Source organism: Erpetoichthys calabaricus, chromosome 11 (assembly GCF_900747795.2).
Source record: "Erpetoichthys calabaricus chromosome 11, fErpCal1.3, whole genome shotgun sequence".
Lineage (NCBI taxonomy): Eukaryota > Metazoa > Chordata > Cladistia > Polypteriformes > Polypteridae > Erpetoichthys > Erpetoichthys calabaricus.
This window is the reverse complement of record NC_041404.2, coordinates 125,637,798-125,661,853: the sequence shown is the minus strand read 5'-3', so window position 1 is coordinate 125,661,853 and position 24,056 is coordinate 125,637,798. Positions and strand designations below refer to the sequence as shown.

At 36.6% G+C, this 24,056-nt stretch overlaps 1 protein-coding gene and 1 pseudogene across 4 annotated transcripts in view; one reads left to right on the top strand and one right to left on the bottom strand.

Moving 5' to 3' along the window:
- Positions 1-2,272: 2,272 nt before the first annotated feature.
- Positions 2,273-3,972, top strand: LOC127529732 (NADH-ubiquinone oxidoreductase chain 5-like; annotated as a pseudogene).
- A 411-nt stretch (positions 3,973-4,383) lies between these two features.
- clec16a (C-type lectin domain containing 16A) overlaps positions 4,384-24,056 on the bottom strand; it is a 226,728-nt gene continuing 207,055 nt past the window's right edge. The window contains exons 22-23 of one of the 4 annotated variants that reach the window (XM_051933605.1): positions 15,758-15,913; positions 4,384-6,154 (exon numbers count right to left, since the gene is read on the bottom strand). In XM_051933605.1, the coding sequence (XP_051789565.1) occupies positions 5,802-6,154; positions 15,758-15,913 (509 nt within the window). In that variant the 3' untranslated portion in view covers positions 4,384-5,801. Of the gene's footprint in view, positions 6,155-9,318; positions 9,493-15,757; positions 15,914-24,056 lie in introns of those variants that run through there. The other 3 variants (XM_051933607.1, XM_051933608.1, XM_051933606.1) reach the window with 3 other exon arrangements.

The following is a 24,056-nucleotide window of genomic DNA, read 5'->3' as shown; positions in this document are numbered from 1 at the left end:
TGGCTGAGCTCCACTGTTTGTCTGAAATTCTAATTGAAGGATCCCTTTTCAAATGTTCCCTAAGATTACATATAAGTGAATTCTTACAAATATTTTGAGAGAATGGAGAAATATTACCTGTGCAATCATCAAACTAGTCAGTATGACTTCAGGTGAGAAAAGTCAGGTAAGTGTTATGGTTCTGATGGGATTCTTTTTTTCTGTTTATTTTTTTCTGTATATTTTGATATTATTTATATTACTTTAAGAATATATGCAGTTTCACCCTGTTCCCCTATTTGTTGACCTCAAGGAGGCAGGACCACCTGATTATGCAGCTGGGGGACTGCAGACAACAGTATAAATGGAGAAGCTGATGTGTACTCGGCGAATTCGTCATTGAATTGGTTGAACTCTTTTCTGTATGATTCATTGAATTCCCATGTGTTTGATTCATGATTTCCATATTTGGAGTTCCTGGCTTTTGAACTCATTTTTGTTTATAAGGTGCGGTCTTCTGTTTTTGTGTTATTTGGATTTATTTGCTTTAGATTTTACCCAATTGATCTTTATTTTGTCTTGCTTTTCTTTAATAAATTGATAAATAATGAAGAGGTTTTTTTATGTTTTGGCCTTCTCTCCTTTTTGCTTTTGTGGACATCTGAACATTTTTTTTGACTTTAAAAGCATTAGCCCAAAACATCACCTGAGAGCAACTTTTCCCAACTATCCAAAAACAGTTTGTTGATGAACAATGCCTTTTCCTGTATGATGGAGCACCATGCCATAAGGCAAAAGTGATAACTAAGTGGCCCGGGGGAATAAAACATTGAAATTTTGGGCCCATGGCCAGAAAACCCCCCAGACCTTAATCCCATTGAGAACTTGTGGTCAATTATCAAAAAGCAGGTGGACAAACAAAAACTCACTAATTCTGACAAACTCCAAGCATTGATTACGCAAGAATGGGCTGCCAACAGTCAGGATTTGGCTCAGATGTTGATTGATGGGATGCCAGGGTGAATTGCAGAGGTCTTGAAAAAAAAGGGCCAACACTGCAAATAAACTTAAAATAATCCTCTTTAATAAAATCCCTGTGTGCGTCCAGGTGTCCGTGCGTGGATTTTTTCTGGTGAAGTGCGAATGAGCGGGGCACGGTGCGATGCGCGATATTACTGTCAGAGAAAGTTAGAGGCGTTTTACGGAAATACAAACCAATATTACTGCTAGAGGAAATTAAAGGTACACAATACAGTGACCCATATTACAACCACATACAAGCCAGTATTACTGTCAGAGGCGATTAAAGGCATTTTACCGACGCGCACGCCTGTATTACCGCCAGAGAAAATTAAAGGTATATTACGGATGTACAAGCCAGTGGACGTACAAGACGGTATCCTTCAATAAGGGCGCGCACAGGTATCCTTCAATAAGGGCGCGCACAAAAAGGCGAGCCTCAATTGGGCGCAGCGAATAAAGGCACGTGTAAATAAAGATCTGCACCTTTGTTGCTCTTCACATATTCTAGAGCCATTTGAACGAAATCATCTACGAACGCCTTTATTCGCCGCGCTCAATTGAGACCGTCCTTTTGAAGTTCGCCTTTTTGTGCGCGCCCTTATTGAATAGAGCCGTACAAGACAGTATTACTGTCACAGAACATTAAAGACACACAATACACGGCAGCAGCCCACGAAGAACGGTCAGCTCAGCAAGTAAACATCAACAAAAGAAAGGCTGAAAGAAAGAAAAATACGACCAACAAAAAGAATGAGGTCAAAGTCCCTTGCCATTTAATATAGACTGTTCCTACTAATGTTTATGCACTACTGTTCTAGCGCCCATTATTGTAACGGGCTAAATGACTAGCTGTCAATTAAAGCCTTTGAAACTTATGAAATGCTTGTAATTATACTTCAGAATACCATAGAAACATCTGACAAAAAGATTTAAAAACACTGAAGCAGCAAACTGAAAACCAATTCTTGTGTCATTCTCAAACCTTTTGGCCATGACTACATATACATATGACTACATATAAATATATATATATATATATATATATATATATATATATACATACATATACTGTATACACATATATACATACATATATACATATATATGTATTTACCGTATACACAATTTAAAGTATTTGTTATTTTCATGGGAATTGTTACATATGCATTATTTTCACTTTTACTTTAAAACTTTTGTAAAAACAATACTTGTCCTTTATTTCCAGCCCCGGGTGTGGTTAAATCTTTCTCGCAGGACGTATAACTCGTATATGCTCGTGTTGTGAAGTGGGGACGGCTGAACGCATGCTAAGTAGATGCCATTGGATCATCTGCTGTCTTTCTGCGTGTTCTTCTTGTCGCGCTGCACGTCGATCATTTAAAAGCCTGTACAGCAGCTGCCCTTTTGCCACTTCATGTCACTGCCGCTCATGTTGTGAAGAACTGCTAATTCTTACTACCTCGGTTAAATTTCGTGGATCACTCAACGCTTTTAAAGGATAACAGCTAATCCATTGGTTTTAGGAACCAAAAACTCTTGGTGCAAATCCAAGTAAAAGCTATTCATCTTTCAGTTATCACAAATATTCCAAACCTGCCTATCCTTGACAATTGTACTTCACATCCTACCTATTATTGTATCAACTGTTACAAAACCATCAAATAGTTGACCACTTTATGTTAAAAATTCAGTAAAATTGTCATTCTTCGTAAGCCTTACTCCATCAGTCACATGCCTCAGCATAAACCTGCAACCTTGCACACTTTACTATCGCTGAATCTATATCTCACCCGCAGAAATTTACATTAGCCTCCAATTTGACCTATTGTTAATATCTATTAACATTTCTTATTACCATAATAATCCTTGTTACAGCCAACAACATATTTCATCTATTCATTGGCTGAGAAGGAGTAGGTATTATATTATTCCTCCTCATCGGATGAGGATATGGCCAAGCTGACGCCAATATAGCTGCATTACAAGCAGTAATTCATAACTGCGTAGGTGACACTGGTTTTATACTAACAATATCCTGACTATTAATCAACACATTTCTTACAAAAAATATGGACATAACACTTCCTGCTGCAGGACTTCTCCTAGCAGCGACAGGCAAATCAGCCCAATCTGGCCTTCACCCATGACTATCTGCAGCAATAGAAGGTCCTACTCCGGTATCTGCCCTACTTCACTCAAGCACAATAGTTGTTGCTGGAATCTTCCTTTTAATTCGCATTCACCCACGAAAACAACAACACTATTCTTACTGCCGCCCTTTGCTTAGGAGCAATCACCACCCTATTCACAGCCACTTGTGCCCTCACACAAAATGATATTAAAAAAATCGTAGCATTTTCCACATCAAGTCAACTAGGCCTAATAATAGTAGCAGTCAGCCTCAACCAACCACAACTAGCATTCCTCACTCCACATCTGCACTCATGCATTCTTCAAGGCAATAAATACTGTTTCTCTGCTCGGGCTCAATCATTCACTCCCTTAATGACGAACAAGATACTTGTAAAATAGGCGGCATTCACAAAATATTACCTCTGACATCATCATGTCTAATAATCAGTAGCCTTGCTTTAATAGTAACTCATCTTCCTAGCTGTTTTTTTTCTCTAAAGATTCAATTATTGAAGCCCTTAATACTTCACACCTAAACGTCTGAGCCCTCACATTAACCCTAATTGCCACCTCTTTCACCGCCGTGTATAGCCTTCAAATTATCTACTTTGTTCTAATAAATACCCCTCGCGTTGTACCACTCTTCCCAGTCAATGAAAACAATCCACTAATTGCAAACCCAATTAAATGCCTCGCATGAGGCAGCATTATTGCTGGCCTTATCCTATGCCAATATATCCTCACTAATAAAACTCAAATACAGTATCGCCAACATTAAAACTAACAGCCCTTATTGTTTTACTACTAGAATTAATCACAGCCATAGAATTAGCCTCTATCTACATACACACATATATATATATATATAAATGGTTGAAATAGTTTACTGTCAAATAATGCAAAGAGTACGCGACACATGTGTCACCCTAATTCTGGGCTCATCAGGCGTACACACTCACTGCACTCCCTTACGGGAATCGAACCTCGGACGTCAGCGCTAGAGGCGAAGCCCCTAACGTTGCGCCACGGCGTGTGGTTCGTTCATTTGACAGCATGTAGATTGGGGTAATTATATATATATATATATATATATATATATATATATATATATATAGTGAATGTATACTGTACATATATATCTACATACATATATTTAAACTATAGTATAAGGAAACACAATAAATGATGGCTTTCTTACATTAAGGGTTTTACTTTCAACTTAACAACAGTTAAGAAAAAGACAGCAAATCTTGGCATTTTTGTTTATTAAATCAAAAATTGACTTGAAAGATGCACACTGGAAAATGATCTGCTTCTCAACAAAATTAGCTAACAGTTCCAATAATTTGCTCAGTACATATCTAAATTTTTTGACTGTTCTTCTATTAGCCTAACCAGATATTTGTGATATTTTTAAAATGGAAGTTAAACAGGTAAGGCTGTCTAATACCTTTCAAATCATTTCACAAGTAGGCTTCCAGTGTTTTTATTTGGTATTTCATACACTGTATTAATCTCCGTGAGGAAATTGTCTTTTCACATGACCCTTAGGGGATCAGAGTTAGGATGATTCAAGACTGAGACCACTGTTCAGCATTAATCGTAAAAACACAAAGTACGAAAATATGTTTCCTTCAAGAGTGTGCAGTTTATCACATATTCTGTGATGGATGGCACAAACATTCCAATTTTATTAAATTAATTAGTACACCAAGCTTGGAATTAGGTAACATTCTGGAAGGACCCAATTACTTACCTGTAAATGTGGTAATCTGTTCTTCAAAGGCCAAATTTCACCTTTTTCCTTTTTTATTGCTAAAACACTGTTCACATTTATGGCCGTAAAGAATAATTTTTTTGTTCTGTACATTCAAATCACTATTCTGAGTACAAATGGAAATGAGACCATAACAACAGAGAATACGGAGAATGTTTACAGAGAATGAAATGCACACTCCGTTCCCAGTACTGAATTAATTTCAGGCATTGCCAGAAAGGCTTACGGAAAGCATTAACAATCTGTTCCCATTAGAGAGTAATTTTTCACACCCACATAAATATTAATCTCTTTTTAGGTGAACAGTTTATTTTGCTTCTACCATTATGAGAGCTAAACCAGTAAGAGGTAACTAAATGTATGAATGTAAATTTCAGTAACTCATGTAAGAGTAGTATAGCTTAAGGTATGAAACAAATAGATGCTCCAAAAAATTAAAACTTAATTTAATTGCATAATTTCTTTTAAACATACATTGTATTCATTCATTCAGTCAGTCACTCTAGCATGTCAAAAAAGACTCTCAAAAACAGGATTTCCTTTAAAATGATCAGCCATACTTATCAAGAACAACAGGAAAACACATTTGGGATTATATGGTTAAGAAAACCAGCTAAACTTGAAATCCCAATGCAAATGCCACATTGGATTCTGTTGCAAGAAATGTAGGGAAAGTACTAGCAGTGCCATAAAACATAAAAACTGTAACAGAACAGTTGCCTTCCAACTTCCATTTATATTTACATACAAGTCATTGTATTTACATGTTACACAGAAGTTAGTAAGATGCTCCCGTCGGTCTGTATCTTAGTTAAGCTTAGAAATAATGCTGAAAAATTTTTAAAAGATCATTGAGCTGTAGAACTAACCCTGTAAAACAGGATCACATCTATGCCCTATCTTCTGTTGTGTCCTGCAGCTCAGTACTCTGGTCCCCATCACTTGAACCAGCATAATCGGACTGTACAGAACGCTGGCTGCTGAAGCTGTGAATTTGCTTGGGGTCAGTTGGAGGCAGAAGAGTTAATGACTCCACACTGAGTGCATCCGTGTTGTCATCAGAAATAAGAGAGATTGTTGGCTGGTGTGCTGGAGTTAGGCTAGGTGCCAAAGCAGGAGTAGCACCATCATGGTCAGAACTCTTTTTGTGTGCTCGGCTACAAGAAGTCGAGCCAGTCTCATCCACATATTCAATCACGCTGGAAAAGGGTGTCTGAATTTCATCTGGAACTGAGGGATCATCTAAAGCGTAAAAAAGAATAATAAACAAAGATGGAGCATGTTTACGTTTAAGAAAAAACAGGTAACAGCAGTATTAGATTGTGCACTTGTGATGAAATTTCCTAAAACAGGAAAACAAATAGTGATCAAATATGTGTATTAATTTCATTTACTTTACTATACACATGCCATTAGTTTCCTTAATTTTTATAAAAGAGCTATATGATAAAGACAAGACAGCAATGTAAAGCACAATTCACATGAAGAGTATTTTTTCACTCTACTGCTATAAACATTTGGGGGTCCATCTGAACAGTAGACTGGTGTGGGTGAATAATGCAGTTATATTATACAAAAAGGACCGGAGCAGGAGTTTCTTTTTCAAGAGCACTTTAATGCATATGAGATGCTGTTGGAGATGTTCTATCAGTTCATATTGGCCAGTGTGATGAGTACACCGTAGTCGGCTTGGGAAGTGGTACCAACTCAGGGAATGTAAAATACCAGAACAAACATTTCAGGAAGACCAGCTGCATAACAAGACTAAGGCAAGCTTGACTTAAGCTACCCATATAATACATTATATGTTGTCCTGAAGTAACTACTACTACTACTACTACTACTACTACTACTACTACTACTAATATATATATATATATATATACATATATACATACATATATACATACATATATATATATATATATATATATATACATACATATATATATATATATATATATATATATATATATATATATATATATATATATATATATATACACACACACACACACAGAATATATTAAATAAACAAGCCCAAACAAACAGGACAAAAGTAACCAAAAAAACAGAAAGGAAAGGAAAGGAACATTTAAGAGATGAAAGACGACAGGAGAATAAAAGATGTTAGGATCTAATATGTGATTACTGTATGATGGCTACTGCCAACCATTAACCTGACTATTTCTGATTACTAGGGGTGTCTTTGAGACCTGTAACATTTTTGTTATTTTTTTTTGCTGGAAAAAAAAGCAGATATCATGTTTGAAAAAAGTGACTCTTACACATTATTCCAAAATATTCAACTATTACTTTCACTAGGTTCTAGTATATGCTGATCCTTGCTACAGTGGTGATGGAAAATTTGTGAACACTTTAGAATTTTCTCTATATCTATATCTATATATATCTATATATCTATATCTATATATATCTATATCTATATATGACCTAAAATGTGATCAGATTTTTATGCAAGTCCTAATACTAGATAATGAGAACCCAATTAAACTAATGACACAAAAACATTATACTTATTCATTTATTTATGGAAGAAAATAATCCAGTGTTACATGTTTGTGTGTGAAAATGTAATGTAAACCTAGAGGATTATCAGTTTCACAATCAGGTTTGAGTGTGCGGAGGCCGTGTCTTATTTAAATAACATAAATCTGGGTCTTCACTAAAAAAGTCTGATCTTCACCACATGCCTCAATCAAAGGAGATTAATGAAAACTTGCTGATATTCACCAGCCTGGAAAATGTTACAACCATCTCTAATGAGTTTCGATTCCACCAGTCCACTGTCAAGCAGTGTGTACAGAGTTTTAAAGTGATGTTGAATTTCCTCTAAGAGAAAGCTGTGTAATATTCCAGGAGGCCACAAAGAACCCCAGGGGAATGTCTAAGCACCTAAAGACTCCTGTTGTACTGTCTAATATTACTGTTCATGAGTCAACCATCAAGATAACAATGAACAACAATGGTGTGCATGACAGGGTTGCAAGAAGAACATTGGTGCCTATCTAAAGTTTGCTAAAGATCATGTGTTTAAGACAAAAGGCTGTTGGAAGAATGTTCTGTGGAGAGGTAAGACTAAACTAGAACTTTCTGGCTTGAATGATACAGTAAGTGTTACGTTAGGTGAAAAGCAAACACTGCATTCCAGCATAAGAACCATATCCCATCTGTGAAACATGGTGGTCGGTGGCAGTATCATGGTTTGGTTCAGCTTTGCTACTTTTAGACCAGGACAGCTTGACATAATTAAATTCTGCAGACAAATGTAAAGGTATTCAACTGTGAACCAAAGCTCAAGAGAGAGTAAATCAATTAGCAAGACAATGACATAACATACAAGTCATTCTACCAAAAAACGGTAAGAAATTTCATGGTTTGGAATGGCCAGGACCTTAATCCTACAGAAATATTGTGAAAGGACCTGAAACTAGCAGTTTATGCAAGGAAACCCACCAACATCCCTGAGCTGCAGCAGTTTTGCACAGAAATATTGGCTAAAATTCCTCCGAGCCAATATGAAGTGCTGATCAACATTTACCGAAAATGTTTTGTTGAAGTTATTGCTGAACAAGAGGGTCACATGACTTACTGAAAGCAAAGATTCACACTTTTTCACACACAAATGTAACACTGGATTATTTTCCTCAATAAATAAACGAGCAAATATATTGTTTTGTTTCAATTGTTTTATTGGGTTCTCCTAATCTAGTTTATTATTTATGTAAAATATGATCAAATTTTAGGTTGTAGTTTATACAAAAATAGACAAAATTCTAAAGGGTTTACACATTTTCTATTTTCACTATATACATAATATAGGGAAATTTTCATATATAACACAAATATCAAAGAAAATGAGCAAAACTGAAATATATCTTTAGTAAACCAAACATGAAAATCATATGATCTCTGGTGACAGATATGCACAGTTACTTGGAGTATCTACTGAATATACATTTATGACCAAATTAAATGGTTGTATGAATGCATCTTATTCTCTTGTTTTGTTTTAATCTGAAATAAGACTGTACTGAAGTGATTGTAAACTTGCACTGCTGAAATTAATTTAGCAAAGCTACAAAATAGCTTCTAAATGTTGATCATTTTACACAATAAAATTTTATACTGTGAAAAAACGAATTTCAATCATTGTATGCTAGCAGGAAAATGGAAAAGACATGAAATTGAAATCTTTGGATTTTCATGCTGATTCTTCCAGCAATGTCTTTCCACTTGTACACTTGATAAAATGATTCTGGAAAAATATGTGATTTTATTTTTAAACTGAACTGATACAAAACATAAAAGAAATTATGAAAAGATTGCGAATAAATCTCAAAGAAAGAGTTGAACTTAGAGAACTATACAAATTGTCCATCATTTTAATACTATTTGTGCTACTTAATAAAATCCCTAACATGAATGTGACAGAAGAACCTGCCTGGAAAGGTTTTGCGTAGATGCCTGCTGCATGAAGACCTAAACCCAGTGTCCGCCTCGAGTTTCGGCCTCTGAAAGGCTAAACACTCGCCGCCGTCCTTTCCTGCCAGACCTGACTAGAGGAGAACAGAGGGACAGATCACAGGACAGGCTAGACAAATGAGTTACAAGGACATGGCAATGAGGTCTGACAAGAAACAGAAATGAACATTAGGACATTTCAAACATGAAAAAGCCATATTTGTTGTATTGGATCCAAACTGCCGGCAGTTTAAGAATACTGTTTATTTTTGTAGATGAAAATACTTTTATACAAGTTCCCTTAGATTCTATTAAATATATATTTTATCTAAGACTTTATAAATGATAACTGTCAATGTTATATGCCCCAAAATAACAGACATTTTGAAATATGTTTAGAAAACACTCTCTGGTGCCTGAATATAAAATGCTCTTAATTTTAAAATCATTTAAATGCAAACTAGCCAGCAGTTAAGAAATACGGACAAATATAACAAAACCACAAGGGTGAAAAAATAAGACCTCAGTTCAAGATAAAGTCTGAGGTCTGTGACCTGTTTAGGTGTGAATAAAATAAAAACAAAAGCACACTTAATGCAGGAGACCACTTTTTCCTTGGATTAATTGAATAGAGCAAAGTATTTAGACAGTGATAGAAAAATACCTTCTTGGATGATAACCCAAGGCACAGGCACAGAACATGTGTAAACTCATTGCAAAATATTTGTTGATTCATCATTTACACATAGTTTTTACTTTCATTCACTTCTAATTAGAACTTTCAAAGAATTATATTTGTTTTATTTCACAATACAAAGAATTGTCCAGTAAATACATGTCACTTAACTTATATGGATGTTCAAAACACACTTACAATTACATATTATCATTTCTTGGAAGTGACTTATTATGAGCTTTGAATTTCATTAAAAAAACAAAGTTAAGGCTGGCTGTTACTTTGAAATGTTTACTTTAGCGAGTTCATTCAAGTACAGCTTGGAGTTAAATATGTGTAAATACAAATGCAGAACAATATTTATTTGCAATAACAGTACAAACATAGTAACTCTGTATGTTCTCCTTCTTTACAAAGTTGGACATGTTGGGATAACTTCTGAATTTGGATTGAGTGCATGAATGAGAGTGATTGTGTTCTGTAAAGGAATGGTGCTGCTTCCAGGGTGGGTTCTTGCTTGGAAACTGATGCTGCTGAAATGGGCTTTGGTTGCTTGAAGTAATGTATTGTAATGGGCAATCTTGGAAACAGAATGAATTAATGAAATAACTTTTGCTACCAGATTATGCACATTATATTAATATTTTTTACATGGTTAAAGTAAAGTTACATGACATCCTGATCACTAACTACCAACAATTAAAACCCTTAGACAATCTTAGGTGTTCAGATGGATATACTTATAGTAATTTAAAACATTGTGTGTAGAATATTATGTCCAGAAATTGTATTTTCTTAATTACTACCACCATAAAAAAAATCTGTTCTAACCCATGTAAAAGGTAGTTTCTAAGGTGTATATTTAAAAATAAATATAAAAATTCTGGTATTTTTATACAGTGCCATGTTTAACTGTACGCAGACTTGGCTGCTGCATGGTACCTGCCTCTACTGGAGATGTTACATTTTTGAAATAACCTTCACAAATTTACAACTTCTATAATAAAAATATGCATCTATTAATTTAAAATTTAGATTTGTAAATAAGCAATTTCTTTGTGTGCCATGTAAGTCTGGTAAAACAAACACACCTGAAGCATAACACACAAGGGTTTTGTAAATGGTATATACAGTGCATCCGTAAAGTATTCACAGCGCATCACTTTTTCCACATTTTGTTATGTTACAGCCTTATTCCAAAATGGATTAAATTCATTTTTCCCCTCAGAATTCTACACACAACACCCCATAATGACAACGTGAAAAAAGTTTATTTGAGATTTTTGCAAATTTATTAAAAATAAAAAAATTGAGAAAGCACATGTACATACGTATTCACAGCCTTTGCCATGAAGCTCAAAATTGAGCTCAGGTGCATCCTGTTTCCCCTGATCATCCTTGAGATGTTTCTGCAGCTTAATTGGAGTCCACCTGTGGTAAATTCAGTTGATTGGACATGATTTGGAAAGGCACACACCTGTCTATATAAGGTCCCACAGTTGACAGTTCATGTCAGAGCACAAACCAAGCATGAAGTCAAAGGAATTGTCTGTAGACCTCTGAGACAGGATTGTCTCGAGGCACAAATCTGGGGAAGGTTACAGAAAAATTTCTGCTGCTTTGAAGGTCCCAATGAGCACAGAGGCCTCCATCATCCATAAGTGGAAGAAGTTTGAAACCACCAGGACTCTTCCTAGAGCTGGCTGGCCATCTAAACTGAGCGATCAGGGGAGAAGGGCCTTAGTCAGGGAGGTGACCAAGAACCCGATGGTCACTCTGTCAGAGCTCCAGAGGTCCTCTGTGGAGAGAGGAGAACCTTCCAGAAGGACAACCATCTCTGCAGCAATCCACCAATCAGGCCTGTATGGTACAGTGGCCAGACGGAAGCCACTCCTTAGTAAAAGGCACATGGCAGCCCGCCTGGAATTTGCCAAAAGGCACCTGAAGGACTCTCAGACCATGAGAAAGAAAATTCTCTGGTCTGATGAGACAAAGATTGAACTCTTTGGTATGAATGCCAGGCGTCATGTTTGGAGGAAACCTGTCACCATCCCTACAGTGAAGCATGGTGGTGGCAGCATCATGCTGTGGGGATGTTTTTCAGCGGCAGGAACTGGGAGACTAGTCAGGATAAAGGGAAAGATGACTGCAGCAATGTACAAAGACATCCTGGATAAAAACCTGCTCCAGAGCGCTCTTGACCTCAGACTGGGGTGACGGTTCATATTTCAGCAGGACAACGAACCTAAGCACACAGCCAAGATATCAAAGGAGTGGCTTCAGGACAACTCTGTGAATGTCCTTGAGTGGCCCAACCAGAGCCCAGACTTGAATCCTATTGAACATCTCTGGAGAGATCTTAAAATGGCTGTGCACCGACGCTTCCCATCCAACCTGATGGAGCTTGAGAGGTGCTGCAAAGAGGAATGGGTGAAACTGGCCAAGGATAGGTGTGCCAAGCTTGTGGCATCATATTCAAAAAGACTTGAAGCTGTAATTGCTGCCAAAGATGCATCGACAAAGTGTTGACCAAAGGCTGTGAATACTTATGTACATGCGATTTCTCAGTTTTTTTATTTTTAATAAATTTGCAAAAACCTCAAGTAAACTTTTTTCACGTTGTCATTATGAGGTGTTGTGTTTATAATTCTGAGGAAAAAAATGAATTTAATCCATTTTGGAATAAGGCTGTAACATAACAAAATGTGAAAAAAGTGATGCGCTGTGAATACTTTTTGGATGCACTGTATTGAATACCAAGGCAAAAATCTTTTTTCACAAACAGTTAATTTTTTTGGAAATGATTTTTAATTTGTTCATTTTGCTTTAACAACTGTTAATTAAACAAAGCAGCACTTTTAATTTGTTATATCAATCTGACCAAAAATAAAACTTACCCTGCTAAGCTGAAATTAATGTAACTTGAGGGAGAAATTCTTATTTATTTTGCTGAAACAAATGTCATTTCAACATAACAGGAGATACACTTCTTTTTCTACATTGGGGGCTGGGTGGTCTTTTGGCCTGGGAGCCCCTGGACATTTTGATTTTTTTTCCCTCTAGCTTAACAGGAGTTTTGTTTTCTGTCCTCCTGGCCATCTGACGTTATCACTGAATTAATCTTTAGATAGTTACAATATGATATTGCATACAAGGACCTTACCCTTCTACTAATTATGTATCTATATTTTATAAGACTATATAGATTTATTAAATTTTTCTTTGTTACTTATTCATTAATATTCTTACATAATTTTGTTTTTTCTTTTCTTGTAACTTTCACTTTGGCATCTTGTAAAGCACTTTAAGCTATATTGATTGTATGAACATGTGCTACAAAAATAAATATTGTTGTTACAGCCATTTAATAACTTCATGAGAAAGTGCTAAAACATGGTGCAAAAAATATTAAGTGGTCAGAGATGGAAAAATCAAATGAGGAAAAACCATTGTTATTAATTCAATCCATTATGCTTCCACTGCCTGCTTATTTCAGCATATATTTGCGTACTTCAAAAAATAATTTAATGTTTGATCTTCAGCCACCACTGCTTATTATGTATGTTGCCCATTTCCGTATAGGCAATTTTACTTTTTTTAAATATTACAATTTGAGAAATTACTATAATTTAAAAAAAAAACCATCTTATTATCTACATAATGTACAGTAAAGCTGCTAAAGTCCATTTACCTCTAAGCTTTCCATATCATTTCATTCTAAACTACCCTTACCTATTCAACACTCTTATTTGGCTTATTTTAAAAGTATATTGCCTACTATTTATATCAAAAGGCTGATGAAATGAGGAGAGGTAACAAACTAAAAAAAAAACCAACAACAAAGAGTGCTCAATATCTGCTACAGCATAATGGTAATTTAAACAACCATCAGCAAAATATATGATCTAGCAGGTATGTCTGAGGTGTCAGTGATTCTAAAGCTGTGAATATGTTGCAATTCACTCCACTGCCATCTGATGTAATCCGACACATTGAAGTACTAAATGATTACTTGGAAGAAGGAAAAAAAAGCAAGCCAATACTTGTTTTGCTTTCCTCTAAATACTTTTTCAGAATCTTACATGCTGTGCCCAAAACCATTTTTAGTGCTGTACATGGAAATTTTATGTTTCTAGTGAAACACATACAGTACATTTGATATCAGAAATATAGATGCTGCTTATTTTCTTTATTTTTCACATAAAGATTATTTTTTTGGTGCTCATTGTATATGTGATTCAGTTGCTTTTTGATGTTTCAGAAAAAATATTTGTACAATGGGGTTATGCAGGGAACATAAGTGAGCAACTGTTTGAACCATTCTATAATGCATAAACGAGTACATCAAGATGTGACAAGTGAGCAAAAGGAAAGACTAACCTGCATAGTCCTAGAATAAAGTAATAGTGATTCATAAAAGAACACTTTTGCGGAAATGGTGGGGTGGCATGGGGATTAGGTGACGTGACTGAGAGTGTCAAATATAATAGGCTGGTATTTTGTCCTACAGGGGTTTGTGACTTGCAGCCAATACAGCAGAACTTAACCCCAGTTCTCAATTAATAAGAAATAGTGCATGTAATAATCATAAATACATATCATAAAAGCTAATCAAATCTTTTCCCACATATCAGTATTACACACTAATTTTTCTTTTTGTTTGATTCAGGTACAACAATCATGTAAAACTGTAGACAAGTCTACAGTATATATCTACATTGGGAAAGCACAACTATCAAAGATAAGTAGGCATGATAAAAACACTTGTGCTGCTTTCTACAGAGAAGCAGTAGCAGGCAGATCCAGTATTTTATTTTTCTTCTAACAAAGGCAAATACAGTAAGTGCTTATAAGGGGCAGACTATCCTACAGTTAAAAAGCCAACTTAACCAAAAAGGAACCTCTCAGGCAGAAATTTACATGGAAATATTTTTTTGTTTCTGTTTTACTAGGAAGAAGTAATCACAAAATACTCATTTTAGGAAAGGCTGGACAGTAATTAGCAGCCTTTTACAGCAAACCATCAAAAATTGTAAAGTTCAAGAAAGCCGTTTCAAAATCTAACCCACCCACCCTTTCTCCTTATGATATATGCTTTACATCTATGTAGGAGGTGGGTGTTTTTCTTTGCCAGTAGTATTAATTCTTTTAAATATATACACCACCCACTGAAAAACAAACAACAACCTTCCCAAGACACACCTACAGCAAGCAGCAGTCCAAAGCAGAACTGCTTAGCAGGCAGCCAGTTTTGAACTGAAGTAAATAAACTTTTTGTCTTTGAAAATAATGGACTTACTGATTGTCATGAACAATGCATAAAATGTAGGTATTCAATGGTGTTGTTTATTAAGGTTTGTAGATTAAACACGACAATTCAACCTGTATATTTGCAATCAAGGATATTCTCAAGCCAACTGATGAACATTTGAGTTTAAGCTACAATGCAATCAAAGATACCAAGAAACAAATTAGGTTTAGGAGATATTGTGTAATTGGTACTTCACCTTATGATAAAGAAACAACAACATGAACAGTTAACCTGGCTATAAAGTTTTATCAAGAGGACAGCTCCCTTGAGTCAAACAAGTTATTTTAGAAAGACTATGTTGCTGCTACTATAAAACATGTTTTGTTTCAGCACTTGCTAGTACTCTATGTATAAGAAGACTTAAAAGAATTACCTGAAGGGCTCTGAGCAGCTGAGGGAGTGGAAATTGTGCTACCAGCAACTGAGTCACAATGGCCTGTACTGCCACTAGTACTAGCGCTGGATGGGGGAGAGGGTGAAGACACAGGAGAAGAGTTGTGCTGGCTTATACACTGAGCCACAGCAAAGCCTAAAGGTAGAGATAAAAATAGTTGGGACAGTTTGAATTTTTTAATTTCTGCTTATTAGTACTATTCTTTAAAAATTCAGATGTTTGAAAAATAAAAAAATGTATTAAACTGGGGGGAAAAAAGAAAAAGTAACTAACTCTAACTGCAAAACAAATCACACCATTTTTTGCAAAATGTAGCAGTATCAAATAAAATGTTTGCAAAGAAGGGCTAAATAAAACAGGCTATAAAAAGTTCAAAGCATGAAATGATCTGCTGTGACACAGTATCAAAGTGGATACGAAACAAGGTTTATAAACAGCAACATGTTTTAGTGATCAGTAGTCCTGGTATATTTAATTTCTGTTGTGATTATCTACCTACAACAAAAATAAGTTTAGATAAAAGTTAGAATTATTTTTAAAATGTTTTTGAATAAAAGCTTGATTGTAATGGAAAACTGCTGTTGTGGATGCTATTTAGAACATATACTAAATTTAAAGATGTCAGATATTTAATGATGATGTATGTCTGACTAATATACTTGAATGCGGTCTTGATCCTTACTTATACTTTCCTCTAACACTTCATGTCAAGGTGAAAGTATAGTCACTTGATTTTATAAGTTATACATGAAACAAAAATGCAAAGACCATGATTTAACAGAGGTCTTGTGCTGTAACAGTAAATATAAATGTTTTAAAGAATGCTTGGCTGCTTGACTGACTTTTTTTCACCAAATAAACAAAACAAAAAAAAAAATAGTCACTGCTGCTTTGTAACTATGATCTCTATAGACAGCAAGCCAGCCTATAATTTTGTCTTTATTATTCTATAGAGTTTTTGCCTGTTTATAAATGAAGGATGATGAATCCCCTCCTCTCTTTTGCATTCTTTAAATGTTCTACTCACAGCAACATGGAACTGTTTCTTCCGTATATTGATGTTCTACAAATAATTTCTCTTTCAATAAAGTGCATTTTTCTTGTATGTTTTTTTTCCACAAACTACTCATGGTATAAAAAAAATGTTTCTTGTTTCTGTTTATTCTAAACTTTTAATTTTATTTAATGGAAAGATTTTCCAATCTGTTTTGTAATCTTCTTCAACTTGTAAAATAATTAATAATGATGCATGATGTTAATATCACAATAGAAAATATGCACCGACTGACTACTCAATTTGAAACATTATCATTTTGCTCTCAATCTAAAAATTGTGATGTGTGGGGTGTAAGTCAGAAATCACAAGATACCAACCTCTAATGTGCCAGTAGGAATTAGTTACAAAATGACTAGAATTAATAAATACTTGGAAGTATGATGCTTCACAGAGTAATTAAGAATCCTCTCTGAACATGATCATTACACAACAATGCTAGTTTTTCCAGTGGAATATAGTTGGACCTATGTGTGTTATTTGCATTACTGCTACAAATTTTTCTAATGAAAGACATTTCCAAATGAAATGCAGAGAGCCAAAGCAAAGGCTCTTGCATGGAAACATCTAATCTGACTTCTAAAAAATCTTGTATTCCTCTACCTTAACTATCCTCTTTAATAAAATCCCTGTGTGTGTCCAGGTGTCCGTGTGTGTGTGTCTTCTGGTGAAGTGCGCATGCGTGGGGCACGGTGCGATGAGTGATATCCTGATCAGATGCCCGAGCCACCTCATCTTACTCTTCTCGATGCGGAGGAGCAGCGGCTCTACTCTGAGTCCCTCCCGGATGACTGAGCTTCTCACCCTATCTTTAAGGGAAAGCCCAAACACCCTGCAGAGGAAACTCATTTCAGCCGCTTGTATTCGCGATCTTGTTCTTTTGGTCACTACGCATAGCTCATGACCACAGGTGAGGGTAGGAACATAAATCGACTGGTAAATTGAGAGCTTTGTCTTGCAGTTCAGCTCCTTTTTCACCACGACAGACCGATGCAGAGCCCGCATCACTGCGGATGCCGCACCGATCCGCCTGTCGAACTCACGCTCCATTTTTCCCTCACTCGTGAACAAGATCCTGAGATACTTGAACTCCTCCACTTGGGGCAGGATCTCGCCCCCAACCCTGAGAGGGCATTCCACCTTTTTTCGGCTGAGGACCATGGTCTCGGATTTGGAGGTGCTGATTCCCATCCCAGCCGCTTCACACTCAGCTGCGAACCAATCCAGAGAGAGCTGAAGATCACGGCCTGATGAAGCAAACAGGACAACATCTTCTGCAAAAAGCAGTGACCCAATCCTGAGTCCACCAAACTGGACCACCTCAACGCCCTGGCTGCGCCTAGCAATTCTGTCCATAAAAGTTATGAAAAGAATCGGTGACAAAGGGCAGCCCTGGCGGAGTCCAACTCTCACTGGAAATGGGTTCAACTTACTGCCGGCAATGCGGACCAAGCTCTGACACCGATTGTACAGGGACCGAACAGCCCATATCAGGGGGTCCGGTACCCCATACTCTCGGAGTACCCCCCACAGGATTCCCTGAGGGACACGGTCGAACGACTTTTCCAAGTCCACAAAACACATGTAGACTGGTTGGGCAAACTCCCATGCACCCACCAGGACCCTGCTAAGGGTGTAGAACTGGTCCACTGTTCCACGACCAGGACGAAAACCACACTGTTCCTCCTGAATCCGAGGTTCGACTATCTGACGGACCCTCCTCTCCAGGACCCCCGAATAGACTTTTCCAGGGAAGCTGAGGAGTGTGATCCCTCTGTAGTTGACCACCCCGGTCTGCCAATCCAGAGGCACTGTCCCTGATTTTCATACGATGTTGCAGAGGCGTGTCAACCAAGACAGTCCTACAACATCCAGCGCCTTGAGGAACTCCGGGCGTATCTCATCCACCCCCGGGGCCCTGCCACCAAGGAGTTTTTGACCACCTTGGTGACCTCAGTCCCAGAGATGGGGGAGCCCACCTCCGAGTCCCCAGGCTCTGCTTCCTCATTGGAAGGCATGTGAGTGGGATTGAGGAGGTCTTCGAAGTACTCCCCCCACCGACCCACAATGTCCCGAGTCGAGGTCAGCAGTGCACCATCCCCACCATATACAGTGTTGACACTGCACTGCTTCCCCTCCTGAGACGCCGGATGGTGGACCAGAATCTTCTCGAAGCCGACCGAAAGTCGTTCTCCATGGCCTCCCCAAACTCCTCCCACGCCCGAGTTTTTGCCTCAGCAATCACCAAAGCCGCATTCCGCTTGGCCTGCCGGTACCTATCAGCTGCCTCCAGAGTCCCACTGGATAAAAAGGTCCTGTAGGACTCCTTCTTCACCTTGATGGCATCCCTCACTACCGGTGTCCACCAACGGGTTCGGGGATTGCCACCACAACAGGCACCGACCACCATACAGCCACAGCTCCGGTCAGCCGCCTCAACAATAGAGGCACGGAACATGGCCCATTCGGACTCAATGTCCCCCACCTCCCTCGGGATGTGGTCGAAGTTCTGCCGGAGGTGGGAGTTGAAGCTACTTCTGACAGGGGACTCTGCCAGGCGTTCCCAGCAGACCCTCACAACACATTTGGGCCTACCAAATACTTTTTTTTATTTTGATACTAAAAATTTCAAGTATACATAATTGTTTTGCAAAGTGAGTACACCGACTTTTCCTAAGTTACTATACTTGCTGCAATTTTTTTTCTAAATCTCTGCCAACACTGATAGCAATCTCCTAACTTTTCATATGTTTCTACTTTGTGTATATAAAACTCCATATTGAAAGACACCCACGACAAGGGCTTAAGGAAAACTTTTGGCTTTGGATATCTGCCAGAAAACGACAAAATTACCGACTACTCATTAACCCAAATGTTCTTTGCTGTCAAGCAGAAATATTTCTGGAAACCAGTAATATGGAATCCAAACAGCTGTAGTTGCAATTAGGAGCATTGTGGGCAAAGAAAGTTAAAGCAATTTACAGAAGTCCAAAAATATGCTGTCCATAAAAAGTATTTTTTACTTTTTACTGGAAGGACATATTTAATATATAATAAAGTATTTCTTGAAATGTTACTAAGCTGTAACATAGATTTTTAAGACACATATCTGGGGTATATCATACTGCAGTCTTTCATAAAGCTTGTATGTATAGTAACATTAACTTTATGTCGATCAATTATTCTTACAAATAAATCTCATGCAACCATATAATTATATGCTTTAACCTCATTTTGAAACTAATATTTACAGTACACATAAGATCTCCTACTCTATAAGCAAACTTTCAGAAGATCCCAAGCCAGCTGGCCATGTCCCATGTCTGTCTGTGCTTGGTGTACTGAAGGAAATCATTTCCATGGAATTGTGTTTTTCTTTTACTAAAAGTAAACAAACCTCATACTCCTCCCAATTACAGTAACACACAGTGATTTTAATTTTTTAATTACTAATTTTTAATACAGTTGCAGGTAGTTCAAATAATGAATTTATTCACAAATCAGTTGGATCTCTGCAACTGTGAGGCAAACTGCAAAACCACATATCATACTGATGTCCACAAAAATATTTGCCTTATATTTTATATAACACCTTTCAAATTATTCCATGGTACAGAGTATTATGTACAATGCTAAAATTACATTCCATCAATGATTATGTAAAGAAAAACAGGCACAAAAGTTAACATTTAATGCTAAAGGTTCCATCACAATGAAAATTAAATGTTCAATACTTTGGTACTATGTGTAAAATAGGTGAGTAGACACAATGTGAGGAACAATCTGTAATGGCTTTGCTCATCTAGTCTATATTGTGAGGCTTTGCCCCATAACTTACCTGAAGAGGCAGATCTAAACTAGTTGGCCAGCCAACACAACCCTAACATTTGTCTCAATATTTAAATAAAACAAACGGTTCTCCCCGTGTCTGTGTGGGTTTCCTCCGGGTGCTCCGGTTTCCTCCCACAGTCCAAAGACATGCAGGTTAGGTGGATTGGTGATTCTAAATTGGCCCTAGTGTGTGCTTGGTGTGTTTGTGTGTGTCCTGCGGTGGGTTGGCACCCTGCCCGGGATTGGTTCCCTGCCTTGTGCCCTGTGTTGGCTGGGATTGGCTCCAGCAGACCCCCGTGACCCTTTGTTTGGATTCAGCGGGTTGGAAAATGGATGGATGGATGGATGGTTAATTATCCAGGCAAGAATTTACCTGGAAACACAGAACACACAAGCTAGGCTTAAGCACATGTGTCTGCTTATATTTTGTGATTGTTCACATCAACTTCTGGGTTATTTTAGTCTAAATGGAGCTCTGCATCCAATGTTCCTGTACTGTAAAATTCATGTTCAGGAAATGGATCAAGAGATAATTTAATTAAAGAAAATATATTTCACATTCTGTGCATGAAATATTACACTGACTTTATGGAAATCATGCAAAATAAAATGCATTCCTAGATTTCAATTGACTTCCAAAACATTTCTAAATAACCACATATGTCAACTGAATGACTTGAAATATGTAACAGGCATGACGTTTTTAAGGCAAGACTATTTAGGCCAGAGCTTCTTAAACTGAATCTTGATGACCCCATGTGACTGCAGGTTACTGTTCCAACCTATTTATGCTTTTAATTGGACTTGAAACCTAAGTATGTGCCATTTTCCAGTTTCAACAGTCTATGTCTTTGACGTAATGATAGAAACAAAACTAAACCTGGTAAAGTTTTATTAGAATGTACCAAGAATGTATATGTTACATGTAGATAATTCAGTGCTTGTTTAACTTACTTTTTTTAAAGATTTACACCACCATGATTTTTATTGTGCTGTTCTGGGGATTTAAACCATTATTTATTAATGAGCACATTAGTGGGTCTGATACTGAAGCAGTTGCTGCCTTTCAGCATTCAAGCTCGTTTACCTGGGTGTCTGCTCTGCTTGTTGTTAATTGTCATTATTAGGATATGATCAGGTAACAAACTGAGTGGCAAATTAAAAGGAAAAAAAAGAAAAGAAAGTTAAGCATTTAAAGCTATAGCAAAAATACTAATGTTTGTAAATGACTTTTAAATGTAAAAATGACACTGCTGTGCTTTTCTGAACACAGAAACAGAGGAACAAAAAGTCCAGCTAATTAAATGGGATAAATGAGAGGTAAAATGATTATGAAATTGGTTGGAACAAAAGCCTGCAACCACATAAGGTCAGCCAGGAGCGGATTTGAGAACCACTGATTTAGCCAGTCAGACTGCACTCTAGATCATGTTCTGTCTTGCCAAAAAGATATGATATTATAATGCCTAGGAATAATGAAAAAAAATTATTCATGATTAGCAAAGCTGTTCTAAGAAATGTACATTATTAATAATTATTTTTAGAGGCTGAAATCGGAATAATGAAAGCTGAAGCAAATTATGTTTAATTTCAGCTTTGACAGACCAAAAAAAAAAAAACATGCATAAATATTCTGTGCATCCATAAACAGAAAATAATGCTTTTGTGTAACATAAGTTATGATTAGAAATTGGGGCATCATGCCAGGTCATGATTCATTAAACTTAACAAGTAGTAGTTACATTTATTCTGCCTTTTCTTCACTGTAACATTAGGCTGTACAACAACAGTATTTAAAGACTAAAAAAATTGGTAAAAACAAGACAGAAACAGTCAACAAACATGTGGGATTATGAAGCTTTAAATGTTAATAACTGTCATAATGCCAATGCTGAAACACATAAAGAACCTTGAAATTTTGACTAGTGCACACATTTTTGCATAATAAGCAAATGCAAAGTAGTTCACTATTCCTGTTTGAAAAGGACGACTACATATCATTGCCTATTAATGTAGAGAAAAGCCAAGCAAAATGACACCTTTTATTGGCTAACTAGAAAGATTACAATATGCAAGCTTTCGAGGCAACTCAGGCCCCTTCTTCAGGCAATCTTGCCTGAAGAAGGGGCCTGAGTTGCCTCGAAAGCTTGCATATTGTAATCTTTCTAGTTAGCCAATAAAAGGTGTCATTTTGCTTGGCTTTTCTCTACATTCATAATGGCTAACACGGTACAACACCCTAGTATTGCCTATTAAGAAATATTTGAAGTGTAATAAATAAACCTATATTGAAGAGTTATTGTTGTAGACGATTTGAGCACTTCAGCCTACCTGAACTTTGGCTTTGAGAGCCTTAGGGTCTTGATTCTCAATCAATACATAAAAGTGATTATAAAAATAATAAATATCTTAAGGGATGCATTGTAGTTTATTCATTTTATTCTTTGAATATATTATCTTATCTTCTGTCGAGTTATTCTTATGTTTGCTTTATAAAGTATCTTGTATTTGAGCTCAATATGAAAAGAGCCTGATCTCATATAATTTTACATTGATTCTGAACAATTAAAAAGGGTGTTGGTGAAAGATGAATCCAACATCAGTTTCACAAAAGTAAAGGCATTATGTAGCCCTGGACATTCAATGCAAAATCAAAAAACAAAATGGTATTGGGTGGCATGGTAATGCAGTATTACTGCGCAAAGCTTCAGGAGACTGGGCTCTAATCTTGGCTCAACCACCATTTGTGTTGAGCTTGCATGTCATCATGGTGTATGCATGGGTATTCCCCAAAACAACATTTTAAGTTAATTAATGATGATACACTGGCCTGTGCACCATGTGATTTTGTGCATGTGTGTTTTCAGTGGTGAACTAGACACTTCCTCAACTGACTGATTCTTGCCTTGTGTTCAATGTTGCCAAGGTAGACTCTCACTCTCTATAATCCTTAACTGGGTGACTTAAGATAATGGATGGATGGAAAATATCAGATTTGCAATCTGTGCAGTATAATACAAATGACTGCAAACTTTTATTGTTCTCTAATAAGAAATTCTATAGCTAATATGTTTTCCCCAAGACCAGAAAGAAGTTTTTTGAGAGAGAGAGAGTGAAAGATGTTTTTTGTCTGGTGAAGGGAATATTAAATGATATAGTACAAAACAATGACTTTTATAATGTCTAGTTTTTGTGTAATCTTTCATGAGTAAAACAATGTTATGGTAACTACACGGAAAAATTAGTTTATTAAAAAAATGCAAAAAACTGCCAAAAAAAAACTGTAAGGAAAAAAGATAATATTGACTGCCCACTCCAATACCATAACTTCTATTATTTTATTAGTATTATGGCCTCATTTATACTCTAACTAGTATTTTCTACTGTACTACT